The sequence below is a fragment of the Ovis canadensis genome, chromosome 11, assembly GCF_042477335.2.
Source record: "Ovis canadensis isolate MfBH-ARS-UI-01 breed Bighorn chromosome 11, ARS-UI_OviCan_v2, whole genome shotgun sequence".
Classification (NCBI taxonomy): domain Eukaryota; kingdom Metazoa; phylum Chordata; class Mammalia; order Artiodactyla; family Bovidae; genus Ovis; species Ovis canadensis.
This window is the reverse complement of record NC_091255.1, coordinates 56914529-56942331: the sequence shown is the minus strand read 5'-3', so window position 1 is coordinate 56942331 and position 27803 is coordinate 56914529. Positions and strand designations below refer to the sequence as shown.

General features: G+C 48.7%; 1 protein-coding gene across 24 annotated transcripts in view; it reads left to right on the top strand.

Moving 5' to 3' along the window:
* The window catches only part of PECAM1 (platelet and endothelial cell adhesion molecule 1), a 129939-nt gene that overhangs the window by 70313 nt on the left and 31823 nt on the right, over positions 1-27803 (top strand). For 6 of the 24 annotated variants that reach the window (XM_069541776.1, XM_069541774.1, XM_069541775.1 and 3 more), the window contains 8 exons: positions 678-965; positions 2337-2444; positions 4015-4042; positions 4721-4797; positions 7319-7372; positions 8742-8804; positions 15280-15336; positions 25576-25598. In XM_069541776.1, coding sequence (XP_069397877.1) covers positions 678-965; positions 2337-2444; positions 4015-4042; positions 4721-4797; positions 7319-7372; positions 8742-8804; positions 15280-15336; positions 25576-25598 — 698 coding nt within the window. The remainder of the gene's footprint in view (positions 1-677; positions 966-2336; positions 2445-4014; positions 4043-4720; positions 4798-7318; positions 7373-8741; positions 8805-15279; positions 15337-25575; positions 25599-27803) is intronic. The other 18 variants (XM_069541777.1, XM_069541767.1, XM_069541787.1 and 15 more) reach the window with 5 other exon arrangements.

Here is a 27803-nt window from a genome sequence, read left to right as displayed (position 1 = left end):
TTCTTCAAAACCAAAAATGCAGTGCAGTTTTGGAAGCAGAGCAACAGAATTCAGATTCCCAAGCTCACAAGCAAGTGGGAAATAAGGACATGAAAGCAATTGGTTTAGATCATTCAGAGGAGGAGAAAGATAGGACAAGAGCTAGAGAAGGCAGTGTGTCAAGGTTATTTGCTTGTAAGATCTGGAAATGCCCTGCATCTGAGTTAAGCAGAGGGAGAGAAATCACACACACACACACACACACACACACACACACTCACATATACAAACTCACCCAGAGTAGACCCCAACAGGACACATAAGCTAATTGTATAGTTAAGCTGAGTGGTCAGTAATACTGGATTGTCCAAAAGGTTTGTTCGAGTTTTCCCATAACATCTAAGTCCAACCCAATACATGAGGTGGTAAATGAAGGGGTGGGGGTGGTATCCCTAGCCTCTTGTGTCTAATCAGCGTGTGAGGACAGGTGTCCATTGCTGCCCTTCTGGGCTCATTGGAGGAGGAACTGTCAAGAATGTGGGGTTGATGTATGGCAAAACTAACACAAGAGACTTGAGTAAAGGGCAAAGTCCCAGTCTCAGTCATGATTACAGAAGACTGGCCGTGACCAGTGGCCGTGTCATGTTCCTCCCCTTGCCCACTTCTCTGCTCAGCACTATCCTTTTCCTGCCTTCCAGCCCCAGTGGATGAAGCCAAGCTCTCTATCCTCTTGAAGGAGGAGGTGGAGTCTGGGATGCCCATTGTGCTTCGTTGCTCCGTGAGCGAAGGATCCAGTCCTATCACGTACAAGTTTTACAAAGGAAAGGAGAGCAAACCCTTCCACCAAGAAACCTTAAATGCCACCCTGGCCATTTGGCACGAGGACACGGCCAGCAAGGAGCACGAGGGACAGTATTACTGCACGGCCTCCAACAGAGCCAACCTTTCCAAACACGTGATCCAAAGCAACACACTGACCATCAGAGGTAAGAGGTCTCAACAGCAGAATGCAGTTTAAGTTGCAAGCTCAAGGCCAGAAAGCGCATCTAAGAGGACATAGCTGGGAACTTAGTGCATCTTGCTGTGGGCCAAGGGACCAACATCCACCAGGCTCTTTGGTGGCGGGTAACAAAAGTCCCAGGGCTGATCTCCTTCAGAATGGACTGGTTGGATCTCCTTGCAGTCCAAGGGACTCTCAAGAGTCTTCTCCAACACCATAGTACTTTGGCCACCTCATGCGAAGAGCTGACTCATTGGAAAAGACTCTGATGCTGGGAGGGATTGGGGGCAGGAGGAGAAGGGGACGACCGAGGATGAGATGGTTAGATGGCGTCACTGACTCGATGGATGTGAGTCTGAGTGAAGTCCGGGAGTTGGTGATGGACAGGGAGGCCTGGCGTGCTGCAATTCATGGGGTCGCAAAGAGTCAGACACGACTGAGTGACTGAACTGAACAAAAGTCCACTCAAGTTAAGCGTGAAAGATGAAGTGATTATTATAAGGAATTAGAAGGATGAGGTTAAAGCGTCTCTGCCTGGAATGCGGAAGACCCGGGTTTGATTCCTGAGTCGGGAAGATCCCCTGGAGAAGGAAATGGCAAACCCACTCCAGTACTCTTGCCTGGAGAATCCCATGGAGGGAAGAGCATAGTAGGCTACAGTCCACAGGGTCGCAAAGAGTCGGACACGACTGAGTGACTTCACTTCACTTTCCTTCGGAAGGATTTCACACAGTCCTCATTACAAACTTCTTGGTGCAAGAGACACCCATTTGGATCAAGTGTCCATCCATGGACCGCCTATGGTTGAGGGGAGTGGGTCATGCAGAACAGACACAGTTAGAGGGGCCCACGTGTGTGGGTAGAGGATGATGCATAGAGAGGGAAGAGGGGTGAACAGACAGCTTAAAAAGCATCTTCTTCAGTCCTCTGGTCCCCTCAGGTCACCACTGACTCTATAGCAGAAACAAACATTTCTGCGCCTATTACAGAGTCCCTCAGAGGTAGATGCTCAGTGAAAGACATGAGTGACAAGGATATAGCAATCACTCTTATTTGTTGCTTAAGTGAAGTGAAGTGAAATGAAAGTCGCTCGGTTGTGTCCGACTCTTTGCAATCCTATGGACTATATAGTCCACGGAATTCTCCAGGCCAGAATACTGGAGTGGTTAGTTGTTCCCTTCTCCAGGGGATCTTCCCGACCTAGGGATCAAACCCAGGTCTACCACATTGCACGTGGATTCTTTACCATCTGAGCCACCAGGGAAGTCCATTTGTTGCTTAAGGCTGTACTATTTCTTGCTGGCAGAGGGATAAACGTATATATTTAAAAACGTTTTTCTTTTTTTTTCATTTCCAGTCTATCTTGCCCCCTGGAAGAAAGGACTCATTGCAGTGGTGGTCATCGGAGTGATCATTGCCACCTTGGTCTTTGGAGCCAGATGCTATTTTCTGAAGAAAGCCAAGGGTGAGCATAGTCCTTTCATTCCATCCTGCCAGGCTGCCCTGCCAGGGAACCTGCCATGGAGGGGACGGGCTTCAGCCTCATGGGAAGCTTGTGCCCTGGTCCAGTGGGAGCCAAGGGCATGTGGCTGCTGACACTTGTTTTCCTCCTGGGGTGTCACCTTCCTAACCAAAGATGCTGCCTTTGGTGGGTATGAGCTTTTACTCCCCTTTGGAGTTAGCCAGGCATGAGTGAAAGCCTTTGCTTTCTGAGTTGGGCTCCCAGGAAAAGACGAATTTGGGGGGAAGGTTGCATCTATGTGTGATCAGAAGTAGCTCTTTGTGTGGGGCTTTGGCCACACCTAGGCTGCCGTCTATGGGGTCGCACAGAGTCGGACATGACTGAAACGACTTAGCAGCAGCAGCAGCAGCAGCCCTACTGTTGGTAGAGTTGGGCATGAGTGGAGACACCCTCCCCACCCCACCCCCACACACTGAATTCCTCCTGGTCAATCTTTTGGTTGTGCTATGATTTCTACCCTGTACTTGGGGTTATCCATGTACAGAAGGGAAGCCAGGATTATCCACTGACACTGAGGAATCAGTCAACTAAGCAAGACTCAAGCAAAAGGACACAGCATCAGTAAAGTCTGCACAGAAAGAAATACCTTTTTTTCAAATTTTGTTTATTTTGGCTGTGCTGGGTCTTCATTGCTGCACAGGCTTTCTCTAGTTGCAGGGAGAGGGGGCTCCTCTTTGTTGCAGTGAACGGGCTTCTCACTACGGTGGTTTCTCCTGTTGTGGAGCGGGGTTCTAGAGAGAGCGGCGGTAGCAGTTGGCGGCTCGTGGGCTCTAGAGCACAGGCTCAGTAGTTGTGGCGCACAGGCTTTGTTGCCCCCGAGACATGTGAAATCTTCTAGGACCAGGGATCGAACCCACGTCCCCTGCATTGGCAGGCGGATTCTTTACTACTGGACCCCCCAGGGAAGCCCTGCAACTTTTTTTTTTTTTTTTTTGAGGTAAAGCAGATTCTGCTGGAGACCCCTGGGGCTGCTGCCAGGGACAGGAGGGACCAGATGAGATGAGGCGGGGTTTTTTCAAAGCAGGAAGGGGGCAGCCCCTCTGGGAAAATGGTCTTCAGTACAAACCGCTTCCTCAGGGTCAGTCTGGCCTTTGTCTCAGGCCAGTTTGGGATTCAAAGCACGGGGACTGATGTAACCTTTACTTTGGGGAAGGTCTTGGAGCAAAGAGATAGTCGCTCATTTATCCGGCTCATCTGTTTCCTGTGCTATGATCTTGCTCTCTGCCACATTCCACGAAGGGAAGTTGCTCCTGGTTGAAACAGTGGAAATGTCCAATTTCATGGAAAATGATGTGAACTCTCTTGGTGTAAGACCAAGAGAAGACCTGCTTTGTTTATTTGTTTGTTTTCCTTCTTGAAAAACTGTGACTATATTTGGCTTTCTGTTCTCTCTTTTTATGGATGTTCAGTCTTCAAAAAAAAAAAAAGTCCAATATGGTTAAATGAGTGTTCCCATCTGATGTGGATGTGGGTTCTTTATTCTGACTTTGGTTCTTCTTTTTGTCTTTTAAAGCCAAGCAGATGCCGGTGGAGATGTCCAGGTCAGTGTCTTTTGGAAGAGGGGAAGCTGATCTGTGGGTATGGATAGACTTGTCTGGCAAGGATTTCTGTCATTAGGAAGTCTTCCGTGGTTCTTGGCAAACTCAAAAAATTTAGGACCTTGAGTATGAGCTATGGAGGGATGTGTGTGTGTGTGGGGGGGGGGATGGTATGTGTGGGTGTGTAAGACTGCCAACTGTCCTTCAGAAGTAATGGCTTTATTCTGAGATCATGTCCTTTCTACACTTTTCCTTATGAAATTATCCTGGTGGTAGATGGAATTAAAAATTTTTAAACAATGGGCAAAATAGAATTTCCTTAAACATGGGTGTACTATTCTTACTGTTCTTGAGATCTAAACTCCCCAGATATGGAAACTATCTCTCTGTTCTCGAGAGAAAACATTAACACAGGATAAGGAATCCCCTCCCTCCCAATAAAGGATGCCTCATGTTTATGCCTCCTTTGGTCCGGACAGTGATTTCAATGACAAAAAGGTTTTTGTCCAGTAATCATATAACTGAAGAAAGCATGAGTTCCCAATAAGAGAGTAAAATTTTCCTCATTGCAGAAAAGTCCTCCTGGTTTTTCTCATGCTCTTTCTTTGACTATGTTGTTAGTTTGGAGTTAGAGCCAAGAAAAATGTTATTTCTTTTTCCTTTTTTAAATTTCAATTTAAGGCCAGCCGTACCGCTTCTGAACTCCAACAATGAGAAGACATTGTCAGATGCCAGTACTGAAGCCGACAGACATTATGGTACTGTCATGGTTTTGTGTGGTTGTTAAGAATTGTTTTGTAAAGTAATTAACCTCCAATTAAAATTTTAAAATTTATATTTTTAAAAAAATAATTTTTCCCAGCTTGCTCCCCATCTCTTATCCTTCTGAGAAGCAGAAATCCGTGGGCGGTAGGGTGAGGTTGAACGGGAAACTCTGGCTTCAGGCAGAGGCGCCTAATCTAATCAGTCATTGGGTGGTGGGCTAGGAAGCAAAACAAAAACGTCAGAAGAAAGGCTGAACATAGTGTTCTAATTTCACCACCTTTTAAATATCCCAAGGAACGAAAGGTGGGGAGTAATTACAATCTGCGGACAACCACGTGAGTTCTTTTCAAACACAGGACACTGCCCACGTGTAATCATTTTCCATTTGTAAGATAGAAACCAACTATGAAATGAAGGCACTGGTAAGACGTCTCAGATGAAATTATTTCTTGCAAGCACAAGGCAATTTCAAACTTGCCACAATGGGAAGCACATTTACAGATCTCACTGTTAGTAGATGTACTTAAAATAAAGAAGTGGTACAATCAAAGAATACTTAGTTGTGAGGTTCATTGCAAGCTTGAGAGTCAGCTCAACCGGGAGCCAATCCTGGGAGTTCTTTTCTTTTTTTTAATTGTTACTGGCTGCACTGGATCTTCATTACTGTGTGCAAGCTTTCTTTCATTATGGAGAGTGGGGGCTACTGTCTAGTTGTGATGTGCAGGCTTTTCATTGTGGTGGTGTCTCTTATTGTGGAGCATGTGGGCTTCAGTAGCTGCTCAACATGGGCTCAGTAGTTGTGGTGCGTGGGCTTAGCTGCCCCACAGCACGTGGGAGCGTCTCCCAGACCAGAGATGGAACTGGTGTCCCCTGCATTGCAAGGTGGATTCTTAACCACCTGACCACCAGGGAAGCCCCAGGGAGTTCTTAATCCCATTAGATCTTGGAGAAAATTATTCAAGCCCTTAGCAGGGGTGCTGGTTCTTTCCCAGAAGAGGGCATGATTACATCACACGAAGAGTTCTGTCCCAGATAGGTTTGGGAGTTGAACACTGATGTTCTTTTTAAATTTTGTAACAGTGTCCCACAAAATAAGAAATTTTTAGAATACCCTCTTTACAGGGAAGTCTTGAGAAATCTTTTGAGAAAGGAGCAATTCCTATTGTACAGAACCACAAACTTTTTAAAAAGTAAAATAAAATATTTGTCATAATAAAAGTAATGTGCCAATAAAGAGAAGAGAGCAAATATGTCATTTGAGAAACTCCGTTCAGAAAAATTTGGTGGATATTTAGCAAAAAGTAATCCAATCCTATAGAGAAAATACCTCTTTCTGGTAAAAAGTGGGTTCTGTTGGTAATATGTATTATGTATACATAAGTATGGGCTTCCCTGGTGGCTCAGAGGGTAAAGAATCTGCCTGCAGTGCAGGTTTGATCCCTAGGTTGGGAAGATCCCCTGGAGAAGGTAATGGCTACCTACTCCAGTATTCTTGCCCAGAGAATTCCATGGACAGAGGAGCCTGGCGGCTACAGTCAGTGGGGTAGCAAAGAGGTGGACACGACTGAGCGATTAACATACATAAGTACAAATATATGATACTTTAAATACTGATACTTATATTAAAATAGAATTTCCTCTCAAATTTCCAAAATGAAGGGAATGCTACAATTCTTCTTACCTTTTTCTCTGCACGGATTATTTTAGCTTATAAATATATGTTAGTAATCACAACATGTGTACGTGCTCAATCACTCAGTTGTGTCCTGCTCTTTGCAACCCTATGGGATTTAGCCCACCAGCTTCCTCTGTCCATGGAAATTTCCAGGTACTGGAGTAGGTTGCCATGTCCAACTGCAGGGGTTCTTCCTGACCAAGGGATCGAACCCACATCTCTTGTGTCTCCTGCACTGGCAGGCGGATTCTTCACCACTGTATCACCTGGGAAGCCCAGTAATCATGATAGTAATTAGTAAATACATAATGACATGGAGTGGAAAACCATGTGCTCTTCAGGGATAGTATTTGTAGCATTCATAAGAATTCTTTCTAATAAAGAACGACTTGGTTAAAAAAAAAAAAAATTCAAAGAACTTTCCCCATGCCCAGGTGGCAGCCTGAGGTATTGCAGTGTCTTTAAACCACGTTCTCATGAAGCCAGTTCTCTAGATAGAAAGGGTTAGTTCACCGGTATCCTTCATGCTTCGTGTCACTGGCTCATCCCTTCTAGAATTAAGCTTAATTTCCTTTGAAACTGCGTCTAGTGAACAATTCTGAATTTTGAACCATTCATAAATCGGACATCACACCAGTTTTAGAAAGACACCACACGGTGGGTTGGATGGGGCCCAGGGGCACTGGCAGGGTATTCAGAACCCAGATACACTGTGGTTGCCAACTACACTAAAGAATTTGGCCTGGACTTCTCTTATTAGTGGCACTGAGTCGTTTACAATTTATGTAGAAAACTAGGAACTCCATGGTCTCTCACAATGATTGCTGTTTTTCAACTAGGTTTCAATGAAGATGTTGGAAACCATGCAATGAAGCCATTAAATGAAAATAAAGGTAATTATCTAATTTTTTAAAAATTAGAAATCTTTGCTTTTATGTCAAAGATGCCTAGGAAAAGAACTAAAACTGTTAAGACCCCATGGCTGTTTCCTCACCTCTCTTAAATAGAGATGGTTCTTGGTTTTTCCAAAGACACTATCTAGTGTCTGATGTTACTTCTCTTAAAAGTAAGTAGCAGTGCTATTTTATTTTTTATTTGTATTTTTCATTTTTATTAGACATTTAGTAGATACAAAATAATGTTTATAACATGTATAAAATTTAAACAATAGCAATTCAATAAATACCTACCCATCATCCTTAAAGAAAAACAAGAACATTTCTACTATGTGTATTCCTCCCCACCCCAGCCTCTTAGCACATTTTTTTTTTTGCCAGCTTTACTGAGATACACTTGTCATATAACATTGTATAAATTAAAGTGTACAGTGTGATGATTTGCAGTAACTCTATATTGGAAAAAACACCTTATGCCTCTGCTATTCAAGAGAAGGGAAAGCTTCCTGACTTGTTTAGTAGTCCATTCTGAAATCAGGAAGTTCCATTTTGGGTGTAACTGGATTTCCTATGCGTATGCCTCACACTCTTCAAGCACTTTGAGGCTGGGGGTCCTGTTCCTCATTTCCTGAGATCCTCACTGTCTTGGAGAAAGTGTTCTGTGCCTGTGGTCAAGGAGAGGGCTCCTAGAGTTAACTGCTGTGACCCATGCTGGCTGGATTCTGTATCTACTTTGCAAGTCCGCTCACTGTGGTAACTATGGGACCTGACCCGGAGGGTCCTTCCCCATCCTGGGAGCTCAGGCTTCCTCACTGCCTCACTCAGCCTGAGTTTTTTCACCCACTTCAGTTCAGTTCAGTTCAGTTGCTCAGTCGTGTCTAACTCTTTGCAACCCCATGAATCGCAACATGCCAGGCCTCCCTGTCCATCACCAACTCCCGGAGTTCATTCAAACTCACGTCCATCAAGTCAGTGATGCCATCCAGCCATCTCATCCTCTGTTGTCCCCTTCTCCTCCTGCCCCAATCCCTCCCAGCATCAGGGTCTTTTCTAATGAGTCAGCTCTTTGCGTCAGATGGCCAAAGTATTGGAGTTTCAGCTTCAGCATCAGTCCTTCCAATGAACACCCAGGACTGATCTCCTTTAGGATGGACTGGTTGGATCTCCTTGCAGTCCAAGGGACTCTCAAGAGTGTTCTCACCCACTTAGAGTGGCGTTAACCCTGTGTCTGGTTTCCCTGTTAAAAAATACCAATTAATTTGATCATTTGAGCAGAAAACTCTAATGTGGCCTGAGTCCCTGCCCCACCGCCCCCAACCCAAGGAGACCCTGTCTGACCACAGGCTGCTGTGATTCTTTCGAGCAGAGCCTCTGACCTTGGACGTGGAGTACACAGAAGTGGAAGTGACCTCCCCTGAGCCTCACCGAGGTACTGCCAGCCCGTGAGGGACCCCCACATCATGCTCTCTGGTTGTAGATGCCGGACTGGACTGTGCTACAGCCCCGGGACAAGAGTCTAGTCACCCTTGTCACTCAGGAGGGAGGTGGCCAGCAGACAGGCGGTCTGAACATGCCTGAGGCGGGAGCAGTGACCCCCGTCCAGGCTTGGAGATGTACAATTGCATTATCATTTCAGTTCAGTTCAGTTCAGTCGCTCAGTTGTGTCCGACTCTTTGCAACCCCATGAATCGCAGCACACCAGGCCTCCCTGTCCATCACCAACACCCGGAGTTCACTCAAACTCACGTTCATCAAGTCAGTGATGCCATCCAGCCATCTCATCCTCTGTTGTCCCCTTCTCCTCCTGCCCCCAATCCCTCCCAGCATCGAGGTCTTTTCCAATGAGTCAACTGTTCGCATGAGGTGGCCAAACTTCTGGAGTTTCAGCTTTAGCATTATTATTTACCATACTACTAAAGATGGGTGTGTTTTATTGAGCAGTTACTAGGTGCTAAGACATTGGTGTGTCGAAAGACTGTAGGCTGCCTCACCCCTGGGCGTTTGGGTGTTCTTCCAGAGGGAGCCCCCTTGCCCCAGTCTAGCACCTTCCTTAAAAAAAAATTGCTTACGGACTGAGCTTGTGTAAATGAAATGCGTCTTTGAAGGAGTAAGCAAGGGCTTGGCTATTTAAGGGACAAAGGCCTTTGAAAGCAGAGACTCTCTCCATGGAAACAATGGCACCAGTATTGTGTGTGTGTGTGTGCCTACTCAGTCATGTCCGACTCTTTGCAGCCTTATGGACGGTAGCCCGCCAGGCTGCTCTGTCCACTGGGTTCTCCAGGCAAGAATACTAGAGTGGGTTGCCATTTCCTCCTCGAGTGGATCTTCCCAACCCAAGGATTAAACCCGCATGTCCTGGGTCTCCTGCACTGGCAGGTGGATTCTTTTACCACCGAACCACCTGGACTTTGGGTTTTGTTTTTCTGTGTGTGGTTCTCCTGGGCAGGCTGGTTTGGGGCACCAGCCCCTGGCTCTGGTCCTGCACTGGGGAGGCTGACTCATGGTGAGTTAAATCTGCAGCAAGTGCCAGAACATCAATCTCAGTTGCTTCTGGCACCACAAAAAGCCGTACATATCCATCTAAGCCTCCTCAGCTCCCCCAGAGGCTGCCACACCAAGGAAGCAGCCATCCAGCCTTCCTGCCCTGCTGGGAAGCTCATTAGGACTGTTGCCAAGCATCCCGCTTCCTGCTGAGGCTGAGGCCAAGCGGTGTTCACTTAGCCTGGCACACCCTGGGCAGCCTTGCAGACCACACCTCTGTCGCCTCAGCCAGAGCCACACGGTGAGGGCATTCTCTGGCTCCATCATCTGGAAGGAGTTTGGGGGTCCTTCCTTCCTCCTCTGCTTAGTTCAGTTCCAGGTACCATGTCTGCAGATGTGGGTGTGGAACCTTCCAGGCAGGGCCATCCCCTGGGGCTGGGTGCTGCCCCACAGAGCCATGGTGCCTGTAAGTCTCAGTCAGCCTGGCCCCTGGAGTTGATACTGCCCATCTGCTGGCCTGCAGAGGGTGTCCCAGTTCTATATCTAGGTCGGATGGGGACAGAGGTGGGGGTCACGGCCAGCCTGAAGTTCCCTCCCTCTTATTGTTTCATAGTAAAGTGATTTGCTGGGTTAACAAACTAAAGGCCTGTGATGGAGCAGCCCCAGCACAAGCGGTGAGGTTGACACATAAGGTCCTCCCTCTCATGGAGGTGTAGCCTCTGAGGGAGTCAGGGAAACAAGGAAGCGATGAGCAGATGGTATCGGGTTAGAGTCAGAGCTTGTGGGAAGAGTGGGGAGAGAGGAGAAGGCCTGCAAGGTGGTGCCTCTTCTGGCTGGTCCCAGAAGGCTGGTCAGAAGGGTGGCCTTTGAGCTGGGGCCTGAAGGGCGCAGGGAAGGTGGCCCCGCCAAGAGGAAGGAGGGCCAGGAGGACTAGGAGATGTGCAGGGCAGTGGGAGGTGGCCTTGGGCTCGGCTCATTTAAAGATCCGAAAGAGGACCTTACAGGATCCTTAAGCGACACTTTTGGATCCTTAAATGTCTGCAGAGCGAGCGAGAGTAAGCCAAGGCAGACGCAGCTGGAAGCACCGGGCGGAGCCGCCAAAGTTCTCTTTCTATTCTAGTCCACCGAGGGCAGACTGGGGGCCTTTGGAAGCCTTTAAGCAGCCAACTTCCTCCTTTAAAAGTGACCCTGTGATCCTTAGGGCTGGTATGGAGGGCCGATTAAAAGGAACAAAAACTGAAGCCAGGCGAGAGGAGATGGGGATGGAGCCAACGAATAGATTCTGGATATATATGTTAGCCCTGGACGAGACATTCATGACAAGGATGAGGGAGACGGAATTTCTACAAGTTTCCTGACTGAACAACCACATGGATGTTCATGATGCCTGCATTTGGGAGCACAGGCTCAGGGGGAGCCTGGTTCCATCGGGTTAAAAGTGAGAGCCTGAGAGGGTGTGGTGCAGGGCTCTGCAGCTCAGAACTGAGTCTGGGTGGGTTGTGGCTGGTGGGACTTTAGGGAGGCTCCTTGCCAGCCTTCCTGGGTCTGGCCTGAGGTCCTCCATCCCTGTGCCTCATGGGCTCCATCCCATGAGTAACAGCTCACTTCCTCCTAAGGGGGCTTCAGGCTTGGAAGGAAAAGGGAACCGCAACAAGAGGCCAGGGCTGCATGTGCGTGGGAAAAAGCCCCCTGTCCTCCATGCATGCCTCACCAAGCACTCGAGCAGACAGAGATTGCCCTGGGCACTGGCCTTGAAGATCTCTCTCTCTCTTTTTTAAAAATATTTATTTATTTATCTGGCCGCGCCAGGTCTTAGTTGCAGCCTGCAGGATCTCTAGCTGTGGCATGCGAACTCTTAGTTGCGGCATGTGGAATCTAGTTCCCCGACCAGGGATCGAACCTGGGCCCCCTGCACTGGGAGCTCGGAGTCTTAGCTGCTGGACTACCAGGGAAGTCCCTGGCCCCTAGAGGTTCTCATACTGGTCCCAGAGGGCCAGGCCCCACCCTTACCCTGTGCTGGCTGGGCCAAAGCGAGGTGGAGTGGTGAGGCCTCTATACGAGGCCTCGAAGGCTCTGGGTTGCAGGAAACTGAAGCAGGAAGAAGGAAACAGGGCTTTGTCCTCGGAAAAGCATCTGTTTTCCATTCCTTGGGGAGGCTTTCCACATTGGCAGCATCTGGTTTTCTTGCTTGCAGGTAGGGAGGGAGGGGTTGAAGGGACAAGAGGATCCCCGGGACCAGATGAAGCAAGGGTGTTTTCGTGCCCAGTCATGCAGCTGTGGGGTCGGAACCCCCGGGGGGACTTTCCCCAGTTTGCACAAAGGTGCTGAGTAGGCTGCGGGGGCCTCAGCAGTCTGGGGTGAAAATGGGAAGTCTCTAAAAGACTCCAGTTGTTTTCTGGACCCAGCCTCCTTGACAACTGAGGGACAGTGGGGGAGTCTGGCCCAGGATGGTGTTTGCCTGCTGTCTCCCGCGGGTGGGGAGTGGGCCGTTACTAGGCAAGGAGAAGACTGTGGGTTCAAGGCCACTGGTAGACTTGACCTGGTCTTGGCCAACGCAGTTCCCTATTGTCTAGGCCTCCCTCCTCTACAGACGGGATGGAGGAAGGAAAGGGGACCAGTCCAGCTCCAACCGTGGCTGGCGGCTGCCCAAGTGGTCACTCGCAGGTGGAGGAGGGGTGGGAAGGAACTCGTTAAATCCCGGTTTGCTGCCTGTTTGCTCTGAGACCAATTGCTGGGAAAACCCCGTGACGTTGAAGCCATCTCTTTCTCTGTTGAACAGACAAAAACAGAAGCCCAAACAAAGCCCCTCCGGAAACATCCCTGACAGCAGAGACAAACAGCCTGTTGGCCTGGTTTAGTCATTAGCGGGCAGCTGCTGCCACCGAGCAGCGGGAGGAGGCGGGGAGCCCTCAGTGAGCTGCAGACTTCGTCCACATGCCCAGGGGAGCCCGGAGGGTGGGGGTGGGGAGGTTCCACTGGGACAGCTGCAACTCTGACAGCTCAACCAAGAAGTGAAACCCCCCTGTGCCCTGGCTGATGCTCAGAGTGATGGGATGAAAGGGAGCCAAGTGCAGCTCCTTGGATCCAGAGGGTGTCAGAGTGTCCCCAAGGTGACCAGAGGTTCCTCGGGATCCCCTTATGTGCCTGGGGATGGTGGAGTCCCCCAGAGTGTGCAGGCCCCCAGGCTTGGCTGCGCAGCCCCTTCCCTCCCTCTGCTGGCCCCGCTGTGGAGGGGCACATGGTGCAGTGTGCAGTGTTCCAGAGCCTCTATCCCAGCACTCTTTGCACCCATTGGCCCTGGAGCCTGGAGTTCCGAAAGCTGGAGCCAGGTCCCCATTCCATTTTCTTCTTCCACGGTGCCTGGCACACAGGAGGTATTAGGACCGTGTTGAATGAGTGACATGTCCAGGCCTGACATTGAGTGGAGAGTCCCTCAGGGATGGGGTAGACACCACCCCCTCACGCCCTAGCAGACATGGGGATCATTGCAGCTCCCTTGTACACCCCCAGGTCTGGTGCCACGAACAGAGAGTGGTGTGGGCATCTCTGCTCTCCTCTTGGAGAAAGATAGGTGTCCCGGTGGGGGGTGCCTTGTAGCTCAGCCACTCTGCTGTTGGTGCCCTGGGGGAGTCACTATGATGCCTTCTGCAAGGTCCTGACACCCTGAGTGCCCCAAGTTCAGCAGCCAAACTGAACTGCCCCCCAAGCTTTCTCCTGGCATTCAGGTAATGACCTAGGAACCGCCACCATTTGGTGTATAGTGAATGATGGTGATTTCATCCTAAGACCTAAATCTTCAATGATCAGGCTGATCATGTAAAGCCTTCCGGAAGGTCTGAGACAGAGATCCCTGCAGGGAGACTGACTGTTGTCTTCACTATCCCATCAAACCTTATAGATGCCTCCAGGTAGATGTGCAGGGTCTGGAATCTGGAGGAGCAGAAGACCCAAGACGCTGCCCTAGAGGAGCAGGGGGTCCCCCAGGGAGACGGCTGTGGAGACAAGCCGTGTCAGTGCCATGGACGAGTGTCCCCGAAGTGCTACGGGAGCCCATGAGACCGCCCCGGCCCCGGGGAAGAGGGGCGCATGTAAGGGCGGATGTGGGTGTGTGAGGGTGTGTGCGCCCAAGGGTAGGAGCAAAGCCTGTCCCGGGGCTTGGAGGGCGAGGGGGAACGGGCCAAAACAGAAGGTCCTTGCAGTCAGTGCAGGAGTGCAGGGTCAGGCCACGGGAGAGGGGAGTCTGGTGAGCTGAGGGTATCTTGGTGTACTTAGAATCAGTGTATGTGCCCTGGCCATCTGCCACCGAGGAGGGCAACGTCCAGGTGGCACTGCCTATGGTGGTAGGAAGCGTCACCCAGTCTGGGGCTCCGTTTCCTGATCTGTAGCGGGGGAATCCTGGCCACAGAGCACCAGGCGTTTTTCTACAATAAGGCCTCCTGGTCCTTTGCGCAAATGAGAGGGAAGTGGCAGGTTCCATCCTGAGGGTGTGAGTGTGTGTACAATGTGTGTAGATATACTGTGAGTGTGTACACATGTGTGTATACACAACCTGTGCATGTACATCGATTTAAACAGATGGCCGTACTGGGCGTTCTTTGTCTCCCAAACCCTTGAGTCTCCTCTGGGAGTAATCTACACCTTAAGTTGGTTATCTTGTCTGCTGTTCAGGAAAAGTCCAGACCAGAGGATCTCAACCCTGTCTGCATATTAGAACCCCCTAGGAAGCTCTTCCCTGGAGGAGGGCATGGCAACCCACTCCAGTATTCTTGTCTGGAGAATCCAGTGGACAGAGGAGCCTGGTAGGCTACAGTCCATGGGGTTACAAAGAGTCAGACATGACTGAAGCAACTGAGCATGCATAGGAAGCTCTTAAAAGACCAATGCCAGGGCCCATCCTGAACCATCTCAATCAGAATCTGCATTGAGGCCAAGATTTTCAGCATTTGAAATCAACCAGCCCAGCTGTCCAGTGTTGTGAGTGGGTCTCCACTGATCCTTATAGTCTCAGTGATGCCCAGGCTCTAACCCACACTTTCCCAAGGGTGACTGGAAGACCCTGTCCCAGCCTCCCGGGAAAGGGCTGGCAGAGCAACTGGACACAGGGTCACAATGGCAGAGGAGGGAGGGGGCCGCAGAGCTGAAGACTCCAGGTCTGCATGGGGGGGCACCTCTACCCACACCCCCAGGGTCCAGGGTCCCACAGTGGCCTGTCGGTCTCGTACTTCCAGGCTGAGAGACCAGAATCTTCCAGGAAGTGGGCTGGGCTCGGTGGTGACAAGGACACCAGGGGCCCCTGCAGACACTACTCATGGGGCGGGCCAGGGGGTGGACTGTGGGGCACCGCCTTTCTTGGGGCACCCCAACATTCTCCTGCTTCAGCAGTGGCTGACCTGGCTGCTGACCTGTGCTTGGCCCCTTTCCAGGTCTGGGCACAAAGGGCACGGAGACGGTATACAGTGAAATCCGGAAAGCTGATCCTGGTGAGTGAGAGTCCCCTACACTCCCAGCCTGAGTCGGGGGGAGGGCACTTCCTATAATTTCATCCATGGGATCTCGGGTGTGGACCGGGGAAAGAAGGTACAAAGGCGGCCAAAGGGAGTGCAGAGTTGGACTGGAGTTATCGACGGTCTCTCCCCACCACCCTGAGAAAGTGGCCATGTGTACTATTCATGTAGTCGACGCACACTTACTGAGGGCGGGCTGCATGCCAGGCAGACAGAGGCTCAATCGTTCACACCCAGCTAAGGGCCAGGTGGACTGGAGCGTGTCCTGGAGCCACTGTGTGCTCACGAGGTGCCCAACAGCGTTCCGGGCACTCCTGACCCGGACAGAAGCAGCGCAGTCCTGCCTGCCTCTTCTCAGGGACCTCGCCCGCTCCTCACACAGGCCCTGGTGCACCAGGCTCCTGAAGGCCTCAGGCAAAGTCAGACCTTTGCTTGAAGGATATTCAGTAGCTACATCCTTTCGGTGAGCACACTGACTCTGGGCGAGGGAGACGGATAGGGATTCACTTCCTCTTCTTGTGATTTCTGCCCAGACCCCACCTCATTCCTTGCCTTCACTGCTTCCTCTCAGAGAGCCTTCCCCAGGGCTGGGCAGACAAGGAACTTTGGCCATGGCCTAACAATTTCATTTTTGTGTAATGATTCTAGTTCATTCTCATGAAATGAAATCCACAAAAAATCACTTTTATTTACCTAATTAAAAATTTTTATTGGAGTAGAGTTGATATACAATGTTTTATTGGAGTAGAGTTGATATACAATGTTAGCTTCAGGAGTACAGCAAAGTGAATCATTGCTACATACATACATCAAGTCATTTTAGATGCTTTTCCTATATAGGCTATTACGGAGTCTAGAATAGAGTTCTCTGTGCTATACAGTAGGTTCTTATTGTTGCTCAATTGCTCAGTTTTGTCCAGCTCTTTGCAATCCCATGGACTGTGACACACCAGCCTTCCCTGTCCTTCACTATCTCCCAGAGTTTGCTCAGACTCACATCCATTGAGTTGGTGATGCCATCCAACCATCTCATCCTCTATCACCCCCTTCTCCTTCTGTTTCTTATTAGTTATCTATTTAAAAAAAATTTTATTCAATATGCTTGACTTATAATGTGTAAGTTTCAGGTGTACAGCAAACTAGAATCACTCCCAACAATCATTTTTTTGGTGTAATTATTCTATTTCATTCTCATGAAATGAAATCTACCAAGAACCACTTTTATTTATTTTTATTTCTTCATTGGAATCTAGCTGATGGACAGTATTACATTACATTCAGGTTTACTATATAAAGGTTTGGCATTTTATTATCAAATGATCACCAGCTAGTAACCATCCGCTCCCATATAGAGTTATTACAATATTATTGGCCACCTTCCTTGTGTGACATATTACATGGAAAATAAGTCACAACCCCAAAAGCACAAACATTCCCAGAGAAAATAGTCACTAGGCAGATATCTTTCTCTGTACAATAGATCTCTATTTAAGTGGATTCTTTGAAAAGGAATTATTCAAATAGACAAGGAAACTTCAGTAAAACCTGGCTACACGAGGGGCGGTCCACAGACAGGTAGCAGGTGGTCTCAGGCCCAACCCAGACCCACAGAATCAGAATCTTTTCTCCCAACAAGGTCTCACGTATTTCTGATGCCACCAACATTTGAAAAGCAGTGTCTTACCTCAAGAGTCTACTTGTTATCTCAACTAGGAATCACCCCTTAATCAATCTTTTAAAAGGTGATATTTTCATGAATAGATCAGAAACTCAGCCCCATGGAGAACCTGACACTGACTGAATAATTTTTGAAAACCATTTCCTGGGGGATTTTTAGCTTCAGTATCTCACTTTGCATTCTTAGCATTATTCAGAGCTAGCAAAACACAAATTCAGAAACAGGCTTCCTCTGTTCTTCCAGTGTTAACAGAAAGCTGAAATTCAGAGAGGGTTCAAAGTTGGTCCTGTCAGGTACTTGTATAAAAATGCCCTTTGCTTTCCTCATGGTCCCTGAGATGGTTTACTTTCAGTTGCTTTGGTTATGCAAAAACTCAACATTTATTAAGCACTTACTGTTGGTGCTAAGTGATCTATATGACATTACCTCTTTCAATCCTCCACAATAAATCCCATTTTTCAGATGAGGATAGGAGACTTAGGGAGCTTAAAACAGTTCCCCGAGGTTAGTGCTAGTTCCCCGATAGCTCAGTTGGTAAAGAATCTGCCTGCAATGCAGAAGACTCCGATTCGATTCCTGGGTCAGGAAGATCCCCTGGAGAAGGGAAAGGCTACTCCAGTATTCTGGCCTGGAGAATTCCATGGACTATATAGTCCATGAGGTCACAGTTGGACACAACTGAGCGACTTTTACTTTCACTGAGAACTGGCCCACCCTAGAGCTGGATTCCATACTCCTGATCACTAAATGAGTTCCTTTGGTTTTGAGGAAGGGCAGCTGGTGAAGGGTAGAGGCTGCAGGAAACCCAGGCTACAGGAGGCCTGGGCTCTCAGGTCACCTGAGGCCACCCGGGGAGGCCCCAGGCTGCTGGTGAAGGTCACACCCCATGTGGATTCCCAAGGGTTAGTATCTAGGGACCCTGCAGATTAGCCTGACAAAAGACAGATAATTAATAAGAAAAAGAAGAGGGAAGCTCCTGGAAGGCTTGCCCCTGTTGATTCTTATTTGCCTCCAGCTCAAAATGACCCTTATGCCAAAGCGGCTTATTTTAGGGTGACACATTCTGATTTTCTACTCTGCTTTAGGGCAACTGTTCTAGTGTGTTTTTTCAGGGTCCCCAGGCTGGTTCTAGATGCCTGAGTTTTCAGTCCCCAGCTGTTGGAATCCGATTGCTGCCCCCTAGCTGGAACAGACCATAAGCTAGACCATAGCACCCAACCCAGTAGGGATTTGAGGTGGTGCAGGGCCCTGTTTTGCTGGCAGACATTTGAGCCCCTGCCCTGGTACTGCCACATCACCAGCTGTGCAACTCTGACCAAGATGCCTCACCTCTCTGAGACTCAGTTTCTTCAACTATTAAACAGAGAAGAGATTAAATAAGAGAAGGGGATGAGACAGCAGTCCAACTCTTTGCGACCCCATGGCCTGTAGCCTGCCAGGCTCCTCTGTCCATGGAATTCTCTAGGCAAGAATACTGGAGTGGGTAGCTATTCCCTTCTCCAGGGAATCTTCCCAATCCAGGGATCAAACCAGGGTCTCCCACATTAAAGACAGACTCTTTACCGTCTGAGCCACCAAGGGAAACCCATTCTTACCACGGTGAGCAGTCAATCCATTTTAGCTAAAAAACGCAGAAGGAAAACTCGAGCCATAGAGTTCAGTGCCCAGCCCAGCGCAAGACAAGAGCCAGCTCTGGACTCCCAGGCTAGGGCACTCCCGCAGCACCCTCTGGGCCATCAGGGGTCAACTGGGGCTTGGGTCTATCTACAATCTGGTCTCTAACCTGGCAGCCAGCTCCTGTCAGATGGGTAGAGGGAGCCCTGGGCCTTGTAGCCAAAACCACATCGTTGCTGCAAAGCATCTTGGAAGCCAAGGGAGTTCCTCTTTTTGAGCATTTCCCACTTGTCTGCTGCCCAAAGGAGGAGGCTGCGAGCCTTGGTTAATTCCTCTTTCCTTTTCTTTCTTTCTTTTCCTTTATCAGCTGCTCAAACCCATCACAGGGTTGATGGAGGCTCTGTTATTATTCCTGCTCTACAGATGGGGAGATGGGCCCAGAGGTGACATAGCTTATTCTGGTCCGTGGCAGAGCAGGGATGGGGTGCAGGGAGCCTGGCTGCAGCGCGATGCCCTTCACAAGCTTCATGTTCCCTCTCTGTGTTGCCAAACCAATTGGTTTCCACTGTCATCAGCCTGATTAGAGCATTCAGCTTTGTTACTCTTTACAAGTTAAGAGTGACAGCCTGGTGTGGTCTGGGTGACCCCAGGTGAGTCAGGGAGCGTCTCGGGACCTCGGTCACCTTCTCTGCAGAATGAGGGGCATGTGCTCGAATCTCGATGAGGGCTTCTGCAGGTGGGTTAAAATACAGGTAGTTTGGCACTACCCTTAATTCAATAGGTTGGGAGTGGGCTGAGAACTTGCATTTCTAACAAATTCCCACATGCTGCTGCTGTCAGGCTGGGGATTCGCTTTTAGAACCATTTTCTAGATGTTCTGAGTTCTGCTCTGGTTCTCATTCAAGGGGGTAGAGTCTTTCTTACTCCCCAGCAATCCTGGAGTGATTGTTCTGGACTGGCTGGTAGAGATAACCCAGAAACTGTGTGTGTGTGTGTGTGTGTGTGTGTGTGTACTTTAAGGGGAGGGTGTGACCCACAATAAAAATAAAAGGCCCCAGTAGAAGTAGGTCTCAGTGAGCAAGCTGAGTACAGGGCGGGGTCTTGTCTGACCTTTCCTTCTTAGTGTTTCTTTCTTCCCCACCTTAGCTTCTCAGTTTCCCATCCTTTTTCAACACGCATCACTTCAGGGCTGGCTATTTTGGGAAATGGCTCACAGGACATAGTTCTGGCACTTAGACTCCCTTTTTCCCCTGAGTGATACAAAGGAAAACTGCTTGTCTAGATAAGCCAAAGGGCATCGGGCAGGCCTGGCCCCAAGGAGCAGCTCTAGGGTGGGGCTCTGGGTAGGACCAGGGCCCTGGAGAGGGTGTTGGAGACTGTAGGCTGAAGAGTGTCTGGGGAGCTGATGGGCTATGGGAGGCACCAGGTCTTTGTGATCTTGGCTTAGGCTCTAAGCTCAGTTTTGTGTGTATTTTGTAAAAATGCATAGCACTTGCCATTGTAGCCATTTTTAAGTGCGTATTTCAGTAACACTGAGTACAATCTCATTGTTATACAACCATCACCACGATGCATCTCTAGGACTTTTTCATCTTTCCTAACTGATACTTCTTACCCACTAAACAATAACTTCCCAGCCCCTGCCCCCCAACCCCTGGCAATGACCATTCTACTTTCTGTCTCTGTGAATTTGACCATGTTCAGTTGTTTTAATCTGTCCAATCAGGGGATTGAATGAATGATCTTAAGTGGCCTTACAATCACACCATTCAGAGTCTCAGTGTCCTGGGTTTGAAAGCAATGGGCATTTGTCTATGCCTTGGTCACTCCCGACCTATGCCCTGGAACTTGTTGATGAGGTGGGGACTCAGTCACTTCTAAGAGTCACTCCCTCGTCCCTTGGAGTCCACCCTGACCCTTTACCCATCCTTGACTCCAAGTTTGCCCTTCAAATCTGAATTAAGTCCTGGGTCTCAGGAGCCATTGTACTGTGTTGCTGCTGCTTTTGTGTTGGTCCGAGGCCAGCCTGGATGCTTCTCTGTACTGCGGCCTAATGGGAAACATGCTCAGTAGGAGCTCTGGGGTTTGGCCTCAGCTCCACCTTCATCAGGTTATAGAACTTTGCCCCACCCCTGCTTCTTGTCACCAATTAGTTTCCTTGTTGTTGTTGAGTTGCTAAGCCCTGTTCAGCTCTTTGCAGCCCCATGGACTGTAGCCCACAAGGCTCTTCTGTCCATGAGATTTCCTAGGCAAGAATACTGGAGTGAGTTGCCATTTCCTTTCCCAGGGGATCTTCCCAACCCAGGGATTGAACCTGAGTCTCCTGCATTGGCAGGCAGATTCTTTACCACTGAGCCACCAGGGAAGCCCAGTTTCCTTGTTAATTCTCAATAAAATGCCCTTGGCCTCAGTGGAGTTGCTGCAAGGTGAACACCTCAGTGTGTCTCAGGAATGCACATGGCTGTTGAGTGGATAAGGGCTGTGGTGGGCAGGTGAGTTCTATAAAATGAGGAGAAAGGAGGCAACTCTTCCAACTCGTTACCTCCCGCTGAGTCTTGACCACAGTCTTGCACATCTGCTGTTCTGCTGTTTTTCTGATAGTTGAAAATGTATTGAAAAATTCAAATTAATTATTAATATGTTGTTAACAGTGACTCAAGCACAAATGGTTTTGTGCTTCTTCTTACTCTTAACTATTCCAACACCTGAAATATTCATTTTTAGGAGATAGTGAAGGATAGGGAAGCCTGGCATGCTGCAGTCCGTGGGGTTGCAAAGAGTCAGACACCAACCACTCGGCAAACTGAACAACAAAGTACTAATTATAGTAGCATAACAGAAAATTTTGATATTAAAGCTTATTTTCCCATTGGAGTTACTTTGGTTTTTATGTTTTTTACACATGTACATGTATCTATCCTGGAAAATCCCATGGATGGAGGAGCCTGGCAGGCTGCAGTCCATGGGGTCACTAAGAGTCGGACAGGCCTGAGCAACTTCACTTTGACTTTTCACTTTCATGTGCTGGAGAAGGAAATGGCAACCCACTCCAGTGTTCTTGCCTAGAGAATCCCAGGGATGGGGGAGCATGGTGGGCTGTCGTCTATGGAGTCACACAGAGTCGGACACAACTGAAGCGACTTAGCAGGAGCAGCAGCAGCAATCTTTTTCAAATTCGTTTCCCACTTAGGTTGTTACATAATATTGAGCAGAGTTCCCTGTGCTCCTCTATTGGGTTGGCCAAAATGTTTGTTTGGGTTTCCCATGCCAGCATCTAGACTAACCTGAATGAACTTTTTGGCCAACTTGCTGACACACAGCTGAGCTAGCATATTCCTGTCCCAGCAATTAACTCTTTGTCCTAGGCAAGGAAATCTCTCCATCTTTGAGCTGCTTCACTTTCCGGCCATTAGACCATTCTCTGCAACATGTTCCCTGCCTATTAGGGAGGGAAGGAGAGGGTTTCTCAGAACTAAGAAGACTTTATCAGAAAGAGACCAAGTTGAAGTCAGCCTCAGGAGAAGGAGAGAACCAGGCCCGAGGACATAATTAATGGGTGGAGAAGGAGATCTTGCCTCTCAGGAAACTTCAGCTTTCTTGGGAGTGGAGAAAATGCTGATAATCGCCTCATAATTTAGATCTGCAAGCTTAGCACTTTAGGTCTTTCAAGCTCTTATTTCCTTTCCACTTATTTTGCCCAAGATTAGGATTTGTCAGCAATGCATGCTAAGTCCCTTCAGTTGTGTGACCCCATGGCCCGTAGCCCACCAGGCTCTCTGTCCATGGGATTCTCCAGACAAGAATATTGGAGTGCGTTGCCATGGCTTACTCATCAGCTCCACTCAGCCTGGTTGAGCCTTGTGTGAACTGGACTTCCTGGCTAGCCCAGGAAGTTTGTACCTTCACTCTGATTCAGCACTTGATGGTTTCAAAGGGCTCCAGCTTATCCTGAAAGTACTTTATAAAATGGTTTGCAGTTCATCCAAAGCATAACTTATTAACATATATTTACCCCAGTTTTAAAAACCGGAGCGTAAAGTGGTTTCTCATAATTAATTAACAATGCAGTCAGTTCTTCCCTATGAGAGCACTCAGGCCTAGGATAAGATTTGCAGTTTAGAGCAGTGGTTCTCAATGCAATAGACCTTTGGCAGTGTCTGGAGACATATTTGGTTGTCATAATTTGGCAAGGGGTGGGGAAAGGAGTTGCTCCCGCATCTAATGGGCGGAGGCCAGGGATACTGGTAAACATCTTATAACACACAGGACAAGCCCCATGACAAAGAATTATCCAGCCCAGGATATCAGTCAGTAGTGCCAGCATTAAGAAATTCTGGTTTAAAGAAATTAATTTCCTGTGACTCCCCCAAGACAAGAGCTGGTTTTCCTCCCTAGAAGTCATGTGTCCCCACTTGGAGGTGTCCTGGGCACCTCCCACCTGACGACTTGTGGTTCTAGTGAGAGATGCCAAGTCCTGCTCCAGACACTAACCTCTGTCTTGGCCTGGCAAGGCCCACCTCCTTCACTCAGCCTCCCTCTTCTACTTTCTCTTTGCTGGAATTCAGACTTCCAGGCTTCTTCTTAAGGGAGCAGAACTCCAGTAGACGAGGGAGGGGCTGATCATAGTCATGATCAGAGGATGGCCCTGTGCCGTGCCCTCTCTGGGAGGGAGGAAAGAGCACTTGAGGGCCTGTGCCCCCTCCCCACACCCATCTTGAGAGGCCCAGAGCAAACTAGGCCCATGGGCACTGCTAGCCCACCCCCAGGGTGGCCTCTGCTACTTCAAAGAGATAAAACTTACTCCATTAAAAAAAAAAAAAAAAAAAGGACACTACCCACCAGATTCTAGTACCAACAACAAGTGGGTGTAGCTTGGTGCTCCATCAGTATTATCAGTATAATCAGTGTTATTATAATTAAGTAAGTAAGTGAAGTCACTCAGTCGTGTCCAGCTCTTTGCTACACCATGGACTATAGCCCATCAGGCTTCTCTGTCCATGGGATTCTCCAGGCAAGAATCCTGGAGTAGGTTGCCATTTCCTTCTCCAGGGGATCTTCCCAACCCAGGGATCGAACCCGGGTCTCCCGTATTGCAGGCAGACACTTTAACCTCTGAGCCATGAGGGGGGATGATATTATAATAATACAATATCAATGTGTTATTATAATACATTATCAAATATATTAGATTCGAATGTTGGTATTCCGAGTCTGTATTGCATTAGGAAATGAGGCTCTCGCCCTCATGGGTCTGATTCCAGAAGCCTTGGGGCTCTGAAGGAGCGGGAAGCATGGGGTCCTTTGGGTCCTCCAGGTCAGGTTTGGTCTGGGGTGGGGTGCTGCCCACGGCCTCACTCAATGTGTGGAAGTTTACACAATGGCTTGACTTGTTGGTCGGGCTGATTCATCCATTTGGCCCTTGACGCCTGCCTCTGGCCTAGCCAGGACAGAAGGGGGCCCCTTAGGAACTCCTGGCCCTGTTCCCTCTAGAAGAGACGCACAATGGAGCTGTGATAAGACAGGGTTTGAGAGGGGAAGTGGACTGGTGGAAACAGGATATTTTTAAATTCAAGAAAGAAACAGAAGGTTGTGACTCCTGTTGTGACAGTTGGGCCCCAGGACAGCCAAGATTCAGAAGGGGCTTGAACTTGGAGGGTAGCAGAGGGGACTGGGTAGAAACCGAGGTCCCCAGGATTGCCTCTCAAGGAAGAACGCGGATTTGGGGGTGAGGAGGAGGGTATGGCCCTCCACCACCTTCAAGAATAGCAACCACCCCAAAAACTCTCATTTCCTCTTGGGCCTTCCCCAGGATTCCATGTCTTCAGAGCTAGGGCCATAGTGGGCTATTTGGGGTATCAGCCAGAACAGGTGGGCCATCCCCCGCTCATTCAGAAACTCTGCTGTTTGTGGAGTCTGGTCCTGTTCAAGGGATAATCACAGCCCTCTCTTGCCTCTTGTAGTAAAAACCATCTTTAAGTAATGCAGGTGGTCACTCACCTTCGGTACAACGTCTCCTGTTCCCTTGGGCCTTTCTCACCCTCCTTCTCATCTTCTGGACAAGTCTCGGCATGCCCAGCAAGAAGACCGTGTGATCTCCACATGGTTGGGACGAGGCTCCCTTCCAGGGCAAGGGGATGTGGCGCCCTGCCCTTCAGACAGCACTTGAACCCTATATGCCAAGGGCTTTGGCCTTGTTTATGCTTTCTGCTCCATGGATCCCACTCCTGGGAATAGACAAACTGGTATGAACCATGGAAATAGCTTTATTCCCAAAGAGGATACTGGCGGCATCATATAAAATAGCAAAGACTTGGAACGAACCTAAATTTTTAAAAGTAAGGAACTGGTTTAGTAAACAACTGCATACTTGTAGAATAATGACTAAATAGCTGCTAACAATTATGTTTCTAAAATCACACCATGTGTAAAAGAGAGGCTCTAAAATGGCATAGACTAGATAATTATAACTTCTCCCACCCCACCCCCCCCAAAAAAAAAACACAAAAAACTCTACTCTTATTGGAAAATGACTGGAAGACATTTCAGTCAACCATGGAGCCAGGGAGAATTTTTACCTGCTTTCTACTTTTCTGTAATTATCAGGTTTCTTTTTTCCCCTCTAAAATAGCATGTGCTATTAAGTTAAAAAAAAAAACTGTTTAAAATGTCAAATGGGCTGCCAGGGACTTTATATGCTTGTCACATGGAGCCACAGGGTCCTGGGGAAGCTACCTGTGGGCAAAGGAGCCATAAACCTGGGCACCCAGGAGGTGTGAGGCCTGGGGTCTCCTGCACGGCCACCCCGCCCCTCCCCGCTGTCTCTTTCCTTTGGCTGCTCAAACTCTGAGATGTTGGTGTGGGGAGCCTAACTGCTCCTCGTGCTCTTCATACTGCTCACCTTTGCCTTATCCTTTGTTTTGCAGATTTCGTGGAAAACAGATATTCTGTAAGTACACATTTCATATGCATTATTTAAAAAAAAAAAAAAGTCCATTCAACAGTGAAATATTTCCAGGCTCACTCAGCTTTCTGCAGCCCCAGCAAAGACAGCCCTGGACTAGCCTTGTCTGTTTTACACCAGAACCCTGGGCTCTTCTGACCAGCCTGGTGCTCGGGCTATCAGGTTTTCTAGACTTGTTGTGGTCTTGAAATTCTCTCCCACCATTCCTTTGCAGCCCGCTTAGGACATGAAAGCCCAGAAATTGCCCGCAGGGTTGGAAATCTAGGATGCTCGGTTCTAGATGAGCAGCTTCCATATTCCCTCTGAGTCCAGGTCCTCTGTGTGTGTGGGGGGGGGAGGGGGGGGCGGGGGGCGGAGGGGATGGACAGTGCAGATTCGGGGGGTGTAGTTACCCTCACATACCAGACCCTCTGCTGTGGGGGACACAGAAGGTCTTTGACCCAGTGAGGAAATCAGGGGGATTATCTGAGCTGAGAAAGCAAAGCAATTTGCTGCTCCAGAGACCACAGAAACAGAAGCGGAGGCGCTTCATGCTGCCTGGTTAGCAGACTCGTCCCCAGGGAAAGGGTCATGCAGATAGGCCATGAGGAATGAGGGCATTACAGCAGCGTCTAGGTAGAAAGATCTTCAGGGGCTGAGGTCTGAGGGCTGGGGAGATGGCGGAAGCTCTGGCAGCAGAATGGGAGCAGACGAGGGTGCCCGTGAGGAGTGATGGGAGAAAAGGTAAGGCAGCGTTTGCTTAGAAAAGACTCCAGGACCTCATCATGAGGTTTCATTCTGCAGCTAGTAGAAAATTTAGCATGCTGCCACTTGGCAGATAGGAATGCTTAAAAGAAGTGCAGAAGGGGACTTCCCTAGTGGGCCACTGGTTGGGACTCCACACTCCCAGGGCTGGGGGCATGGGTTCAATCCTTGGTTGGAAACCTAAGATTCTGCATTGTGTAGTTAAAAAAAAAAAAAATGGCACAGAGGTCCAAGTTCAAGTTTTGCAAAGACTCATCTCCCCCTATCTTCTTACTCTCCACCTCTTTATGAGCTGCCCAGCAGCATAAAAGTTAACTGGGCAGCTAGCATCTTAAGGAATAAGGTGTTTGCCTCTCAAATTGCTTCTTTAAGGTCTGGGAAGAACTTTCAGCAAGATTGCTGGTAGCTCCCTCCAATGGGCCCCCAACTTCCTTTGTTTTGCCCGAGTCTGAATTCTTGTAAAACAGAGTACTCATTTTGCCTTTGACAGACAGGAAGCTGTTGACATTCTTGTGATGGAGGAAGGCTATCAATTTAAGGAAAAGAGCAATGAAATGAATGTCTTTTTCTAGTCTAAGCCCACTGAGATTTCTGAAATCGGAGACGATTGCATTGGAAGGACATTGGAGGTGTGGGGGGAGGACAATTTAGAGCAGAATAGCTTGTCTAGGGTGACCCAGCTTGTTAACTGCAGAGCCAGGGCTAGGAAACCTAGGTCTCCAAGCTCCCCAGCCAGTCCACACCACAAGACTCCCTCCAAGAGTGATGTCACTGTCCCAGCCATCACAGCTCTGAGAGCATGGAGAGTGAGAATTTTGCTCCATGGACTTTGTGGGACCCAAATAAAGAGATGTTCTCCTGATGCACCAATCATGGTGTGTCCAGCCAAGGCAGGTCTGCTGGACCTTGAGACCGACTTATTTACTTTGTCTTCAATCCAAATGATCTCTCTGGACAGAGGCTCTGAGCTTTAGGACAGACAGAACTTTCCCTTTGCCCAGAAGCTGGCCTGCAGGCCCAAGAGTCTGCTCCTGAGAGCTCACCCATGGCTGGTCCTGCCCCCCAAAATAATTAAGTCTTCTGGCGGGAGCACAGGGATTCCCAGCCGTTGGGAAAAGCATTTGGAATCTTGACGCGAAAGCATCTTGTTTATAAACGACACAGGTATAGTTTCCCTAATAATCAGCTGGCAAGGGTCAGGAGAAAATTAATTGAAATGCCCAGAAGGAAATGGGAGGGGATTTCCTTCCTGAAATCAAACCTGGCGATCATTCCCAGTTGTTTAATAGCCATTGCTTCTGAAAACATATTGGAGGAAATATCTTAACAATGAGATAGCCACTTAGCCAAATACTAATTTAGTATTGTTTGACTTGCTTCAATGGCACATTCTGACTTCATTTTTCCTCTGCCGTTTTTGCCTTGTTTATAAATCGTGTTTGTGGC